Source organism: Chaetodon trifascialis, chromosome 3 (genome assembly GCF_039877785.1).
Source record: "Chaetodon trifascialis isolate fChaTrf1 chromosome 3, fChaTrf1.hap1, whole genome shotgun sequence".
In the NCBI taxonomy this organism is placed as follows: Eukaryota; Metazoa; Chordata; class Actinopteri; order Chaetodontiformes; family Chaetodontidae; genus Chaetodon; species Chaetodon trifascialis.
In genome coordinates this window covers 3899581-3907404 of record NC_092058.1, presented here as the reverse complement: position 1 = coordinate 3907404, position 7824 = coordinate 3899581, and the positions used below count along the sequence as shown (strand labels likewise).

Below are 7824 nucleotides of genomic sequence, written 5' to 3'. Positions count from 1 at the left end.
TGTGTGTGTGTGTGTGTGTGTGGTGTGTGTGTGTGGGGTATGACAAACAGACAAAACAGAAAGAAAAAGACTGAGTATGAGATGTTGCTGTTGGTGTTGTAACTTTTTTGGAATCACAGTTAAGACAAAGCTGAACAAGTCGAAGGTATTTTATTTTGTGCAGTGTGAAATAAATGATTTATTTTCTAGATAGAAAGGTAGTCTTGAAGTTACACTGTACAAGTTTCTTAAGAACAATAAAGCCACAAATTCTTCTTTCATTGTTCGTTGTGTTGTATTCAGTGTTTTGTGTGTTCATGTTAGATTCATTAGACTCACAGACTGACATTTTTCAATGTTTGAATGCTTTAATAGTGTAGAAGACAAGAAGAAACAGTTGATTCTCAGAGTGAAAGAAGTAAAAGCCAACAATCCTCAAGTCATGCACTGCTGGTTTCTCTGATGTCAGAAGACATGTCACAGCTTTATGGCGCAGACAAATGGCTTTCTGCCACGGCAAGGCTGGTCGTCAAATTTCTTGTGCTCTGTAAAAGACAGAAAGAATTATTTATAGGCAACGATTTTATATACATGGGGCAAAGTATATCTCTATATAAATTCCTTGAATTTGCTCAAAAGTTAGAGAAAATCATTCAAAGTCATCTACATGAAGTGACTGGAGACAATTTATTTTGAAATGCACATGAAGGCGTCCCCACTGCTGCTGCAGCAGGAAAGTTCAAATCTGATCTTTTGATAACTTGAACTTCATGACTGACTGCATCAGATACTTCACACTAACCTAAAGACACAACTTCTCTTGTCAAGACAAGGAATGACTTGATTTAAAACTTCAACTTCAACTTCAACTTCAACTTTATTTATATAGCACTTTAAAAACAACCAGAGTTGAAACAAAGTGCTGTACAATTTATAGACAAAGGTTAAAAGGTTAAATGGCAGTGAATTAATGTGCCAGTTCATCTCGAAGCCAATGGAAACAATCATCACTGGTGTTGTCTGTTGTCCAGTCCATCCAATGGTTTTGAGAACTTGTTCTTGTTTTTTGGGCCTCATCTGTGAGAAACTATTATCATCACTTGTATTGATGCCCGCTTTAGAGATGTTTTAATCAGACCCTGCTCAGACCTCAGTAAAAACAAAAACAAAATGTCTGAAGCTACATATAACTTTACCTCCATAGTTCATCACCAGACACTGTCCAGAACCATCAGGCTCTCCGACAGACCAGTAGTTAAAGTCAAAAGGTGTACCATCACTCCAGAGCCAGACACCTTCCTAGAAGATTAGAAAATAAAACAATCGATGGTTCACACAAACTTTTCATTTCCTCTCTTTTAGATTTTCTGTCATCAGTAACATACCTCTGTTGCATCGTTGCCGCCAAGCCATGTGTTTGGGTACCTCTGTGTCTCATCCAGGATCATAGACTGAATCACATTATACTCCTGATAGCTGTGCACTGATGCAAGGTTTCCACCCAGATTCAGACAGTGTTTCTACAGAGATGGGAACAAAGAATGAAGTCGTGATACATTCAACATCAAGTGATACAAAGACACCAAATTAGAAGAATATGTCAGTTAACATGTGTAAGACAGCAACAGCAGAATGGACAGAGTGGAAGAGTGATCTGCACCAGTGGTGGAGGAAGTATTCAGATGTTTTAAAAAGGATTTTTAAAAGTTTTAAAAGTACTAATATATAGTACTAATATAAAAGTACTAATATCACACTGTCAAAATACTCTATGCCATATTTCCCACTGAAATGTAGCAGAGGAGAACTTTAAAGTCTGACATGTGAAATAAAGTACAAACACCTCCAATTTATACTTAAGTGCAGTACTTGAGTAAATGTACTGAGTTCCACTCCACCACTGTTCTGCACTGAATCCAAATCATCCTGATTACCTCAGCATGAGCCCAAGACATGGTTGTTGGAACGTAGTTGAAACAGCGACCATCGGAAGGTTTCCAACCACCGGGACAATTGGTGGGATTGTCCCCTGAAAACCAGTTTAGAGAAGAAGTGAGCATGGGAGCTCTTTGCTGAACAGATCATAAGATTGACTAAGTTCAAACCTCTCTGTTAGTGTGTTAGTGAACGATACCAACTCATTTCCTTGAATGGATCTTCTGTCCTTTCAGCAGGCTCTGCTTTTAGAACTGGTCTACATACACAATAGTAACATGAAAACTGTCTTTTTGTCTCTCTTAATACTCACCAGCAGCACTGGTCAGAGCCATCATGGCACAGACAAGTAGAGTCACAGTCAGCATCATCTTCATGACGATTGTCTTCAATAAAGAGAGACATGAAGACAGCCCATGTGAGGACAGGAACTGGTGGCTTTCAGCCCATTAGAGGAAGAAGAGACGATGATAAGAGAGAACAGAGCAGAAGGAAAAAGGATAAGTTGAAACAAACCTTCTGCAGGATGAGATTTTCTTCTTCCTCTTCGGTGTCAGCTTTAGCTTCAGCCTTTCTGTGTTGAGGTGCTCAACAAGAGAAACACCAGCTCTTTTATACCCTGAATTATCTTTGTGTTTTTAACAAATACCTCCACCTTCTACACCCCAGTGCATGATGAATCTTGCTTTTTGTTGTGTAATTTTGGTGGGGTAACCTTCGAACCCTGAGGCCCAAGTGGAGCTGCTGCCAACGGCAAATGTTTGTATTCATGTGAATCAGGGTGTTGCTGAAAAACACACTTCACAATCATTTGTAGCCGCCATGGGAAAATATGGGTTGAGCAATACTAACTGTGGCTGTTATCTGTATGATTCACATTCATAGTCCCTTCTTTGGAAATTTGGCTGAACTGGGGAACAGATCCAAAACAATCAAACAAAAAAATGTTGAAAACACAGTTGATTATTAATTAGAAATGTCAAACACTGCGGTGTTCAGGCAGCGTTACCTTTACTCACAGCCGTCGCATGGACTGTGCGAACTGTGCAACCGCACAGGGCCTCGCGCCACTACGGGGGTCGTGCCTGCAATCCTGCTATTTTTAAAATTTTTTTAAATAAATACATCCATCCATTTTCTATATCATGTATCCCTTTCAGGGTTGCGGGTGGTGCTGGAGCCTATCCCAGCCGTCAACGGGCTACACCCTGGACCGGTCACCAGTCGATCGCAGGGCTAATAAATACATTAGTTATATATGATTTCTCTCTGTCAAGGTCACATTATAAACAAACAAATAAATAAAAAATAATCCAACAAATTAAGCGGGTTTTCCATTGTCGCTATGTCATTAGGCCTCACTGAAGCACGTCTGAGCACGTCCGAATCTCAGGATGCACTGGACATTGTCGCGGAGATGAGGATACTTCAAGAGATAATCCCAAAGGGAACAACTACAGCGCTTAAAACACTTCGATACCTCAAAGAGATTGAAGAACCTCTCCCTAACTGTGAGACTGCGCTCAGTAATGGTGGCATTGGGCGAGCGAAGCTTTTCAAAATTGAAACTAATTTAAAACTATTTGCGCACCTCCACGTCACAGGACAGACTGTGTGGGTTCGCCCTGCTATCAGTTGAAAAGGACATTGCGTCCAAACTGGATTATAAAGATCTTGTTGCTAAGTTTGCGGCCAAGAGGGCAAGGAAAGTGACTCTGACATGATCAGTTTCTGCACAATTTATGCAGGTGAGTCCGTCTTATTTCTTAGAGTTACAGTGCAGTAAATTTGTTGTGTATAGTGGGAATGAAAATGAATGTATACTATGAATGAAAAGTGTCCTAACCGACTTCTTTAAAATGTCAAGATGCCAAAAATAAAGTGACTGAGCTGACGTGATGTAAAGCCACTCCTTGCACAGTTGATTTTTCCCCCCTTTGAAATAAATATCAAACAGTCATAGCTGAGACTATGTGTATGTATTATTCCACTTGATAGAAACGTATTGCAGCGGGATTATGAGTGCAGTACAACTAGAATAGCCGTGTCCCTGTGACTGTTATTCATGCGCAATTGTGCATCCATGACGTTTTTCAATGCTTGAATGCTTTAATAGTGTAGAAGACAAGAAAAAACAGTTCATTCTCAGAGTGAAAGAAGTAAAAGCCAACAATCCTCATGTCATGTATTGCTGGCTTCTCTGATGTCAGAAGACATGTTGTGGCTTTTTGGCGCAGACAAATGGTCGCCAAATTTCTTCTGGTCTGTAAAAAGACAGAGAGAATTATTTATGGGCAAAGATTTTATATACATGGGGCAAGGTATATCTCTATATAAATTCCTTGAATTTGCTCAAAAGTTAGAGAAAATCATTCAAAGTCATCTACATGAAGTGACTGGAGACAATTTATTTTGAAATACACATGAAGACGTCCCCACTGCTGCTGCAGCAGGAAAGTTCAAATCTGATCTTTTGATAACTTGAACTTCATGGGCTCTATTTTCAACTCCGCCGCCGGCACACTTGGTATTTTGGTAAACCGAGGCGTACAAGGTGCGCCGGGATGGGCGTTGCAGTGCAGTAGGGGGGAGGTGTCGGCATAATGAGCCGGCGCATTGGAATTTTCGACCATTTCGTTCTGCGCCGGCGGCGTAAAAGTGCGCTGAAAGCTCGCCACCTCAGACCTGGTCAACTCTGTGCGCCAGCCGCGCAAGTGGATTTTCGTAAACCGGCGGAGTCGTGCGCTCACGTCGCCAACGCCTCACAGTCAGGTTTCCACAGTGTCTGGCATTTCACTACGATCAATTATTAGCAACAGCCGCAATTCAATGCAACTATCTGAGTCAGCACATACAGTCAGACCTAAATTTATATATTTTGATCGGTATCTCATGTGACCACACCGAAAGCGCGTTCTTCAAGCACAACTAATTTGAATAGGACGTTCAAGTATGGATGAAATAATTTTCCCGAATTTTTGGTTTCCCATTTGTACTGTAGCTTTTCGCACTCGTCCATCCTCGTCTTTGCCAACATCTAGTACCCTTCCAAGCCAAACAATCCATCCCACAGAAGGAAAATGGTGGTGAGGAATCTACATGGTCAGCAGGCAGGTCTGCCATTTTTTGTGTTCCTGTTGTTCTGCGAGCTCTCCTACATGTGACACATTGTTTAATGTAGTTTGCTACAACTTTTCTGCCACTAACTATCCAGTACCCATTCGCTCTCAGCTCATTGAGAGTCTGTCCTCTGCCTTGGTGCTGAGTTTTGTCATGGCAGTAGCCAAGAATCAGACGAGTGACCACATTGTCCTTTGGTAAAATAATTGGATGTTTCAAGTCATGAGGTAAGGAAGCCTTCTCTAATCGCCCATCCACCCTGAGAACACCATCCTGTACTACAGGGTCAAGCTGAAACAGCTGATGGCTATGTGGCTGTTTACCGTGACTTAACAATAGCATTTCCTCTTTGAATGCATCTTTTTGTGCTAGCTTCACAAGTGTGAGACTCACTGTTTTTCTGTCTTCAACGTTTATGGGCTCTGTCATTTTGACCCCTTTTGCTAATCTCTGAATTTGAGCAACAACATTCAGTGCTATATGCCATTTTGAGAACCGCTCAAGTCTCTCCAAAAAACTGTCCTCTTCAACTGCTTTTGCTTGTAGTATATGCATTGTTTTGAGTTCTGGATCTCCAACCATAAGTTGTGGAATAGGTTTTTGTGTCACAATCTCTCTTTTCCACAGGAGTTTTGGCTCTGTAAACCAAGTTGAGCTTATCAACTCTGACACATTCAGACCTCTGGAAGCGTGATCTGCTGGGTTTTGGTCACTGTCGACATTTTGCCACTGTGTTGGGTCGACTGTTTCTCGGATTCTTTGGACTCTATTTGCAACAAAGACATGAAATCTTTGAGCTTCATTGTTGATGTAGCCCAAAACTACCTGAGAATCTGTCCAAAAGTACTCTTGGTCAATTTTGAGCTCCAGTTCCTCCTTTAATACTCTACTGACTGCTGAAGAGACCACTGCAACTGTCAACTCTAGCCTAGGTATGGTGACAACTTTGGTAGGTGCAACTTTCGCCTTACCTATGACTAAGGAGCACTGCACTTTGTCTTCTGTCACCACTCTGATGTAGGAGCACTGATCATATCCACGGTTACTAGCATCTGAAAAGTGATGCATTTCAATCCTCTGAACCTTCCCAAGGTTTTCGGGAGCAAAACATCTTGGGATCTGGAGTTTCTCCAGATTTTCCAGATCACTTAACCAGCACTGCCATTGTGGTTTTAACTCAGTGAGTAGTTGTTCATCCCAGCCTATACCTTTTTGACACATTTCTTGTAGTATTTTCTTTCCCAGTAGCAGGAAAGGAGCCAGGAAACCCAGCATGTCAAACACTGAAGCAACTGTGGAGAGAATTCCCCGCTGTGTTGCAGGCTTAACATCCAGATTGACTTTAAAGGAAAAAGTGTCACTATTCACACTCCATTTTACTCCCAACACAGTCTGAACTGGAAGTTCATCAAGACTGAGATCCACATCATGAACACCACTAGCACGTTCACTGTCAGGAATAGACTGTAAAACTTCTCTGTTGTTTGAGATGAACTTATGCAGGTCTAATCTCCCTTTTTCGCAAACATTCTGTGCTTCTCTGACCAGTTTGATGGCTGCGTCCACAGACTCTACACTGATGAGGCCATCATCAACATAGAAATTCTTTCTGATAAAGTTGGCTGCTACAGGAAAGTCTTTTTCATTTTTGCTTGCAAGGTACTTCATTCCATAATTTGCACAGCCAGGAGAAGACACTGCTCCAAAAAGATGGACTCGCATCCGATACTCTGTTGGCTCCAGTGTTGTATCACCATTTTCCCACCACAGGAAACGTAAGTAGTCTCTATCCTCGGGGCTTACATGAAACTGCGGAACCTGCAGAGCACTCCTGTCAGTCCATTTGTGAGATCAGGTCTGGCAAGCAAGTGATCATTTTGAGCTGTGCCCTCGTACTTGGCGGAGCAGTCAAAAACGACCCTGATTTTCTCCGGCTTCCTGGGGTGATAAACACCCTGGTGAGGAATATACCACACGTTTCCTGGCATAGGTTGGTTCTCGGCCCTCTCTGCATCTCCATCCCTAAAGACTCCTTCCATAAACTCAATGTAGTCATCCTTGAATTTGCGATTTCTCTCAAATTTTCTTTGGAATTGCTTCAGCCTCACCAGAGCCAGTCGCTTGTTTTCTGGTAGTTGTGGACGTGCTTTAAAAGGGAGTGGCATTTCCAGGTGCCCATCAGCATTCTGATGCATCTTTTCATTTAGGAACTGCATGAACTGAATGTCATCTTGTGAGATGATCTTTTCCCCAAAGTTGGTATCTTTGAAGTCAGCTTCAAGTACTCTGATGACAGTAGCTGGTGTCAAAGCTGAAAATTCATTGACTGACACATGATGACACAAACCCGTTACTTCAGTTGACCTTGCGACACCTGCTGAGCTTCCAACAATGCTCCAACCAAGGTCAGTCTTGATTGGCTATGGCTCATCATCACCTCCTGTTATGATTTGATGTGGAGCCAAGGCTCTTGGGTAGTCATAGCTTATGAGAAGTCCAACGCCACACTCCATCAGCTCTGGTATTTCCTGTGCTATTTGGTTGAGATGTTTCCACTTTTTAGCGGTTTCAGTGGTAGGAATGTGAGAACGTTCAAGTGCGATAAGGTCTCTGGTATAAGCAGGTGGCAGATTGACAAAGCTTTGTGAGGAAAACCCTCTTACTCTAAGCCCACTAACTCTCTCACTCTGTACAATTGAATCTCTTCCCATCATAGTGGTAAGCTTCAACTTAACTGGCTCTAAACCAGCTCCCATTTTCTCACATATCTGTTGTTCTACAAAAGTGTTG

At 42.0% G+C, this 7824-nt stretch overlaps 1 protein-coding gene across 1 annotated transcript; it reads right to left on the bottom strand.

Moving 5' to 3' along the window:
• Positions 1-456: 456 nt before the first annotated feature.
• Positions 457-2468, bottom strand: LOC139329199 (type-2 ice-structuring protein-like). The gene is made up of 6 exons (XM_070959385.1): positions 2431-2468; positions 2224-2300; positions 1914-2046; positions 1365-1499; positions 1176-1278; positions 457-524 (listed from the first exon to the last, which is right to left on the bottom strand). The coding sequence occupies exons 2-6, from the start codon at positions 2289-2291 to the stop codon at positions 457-459; spliced, it is 507 nt and encodes a 168-aa protein (XP_070815486.1). The 5' UTR covers positions 2292-2300; positions 2431-2468.
• Positions 2469-7824: the final 5356 nt, after the last annotated feature.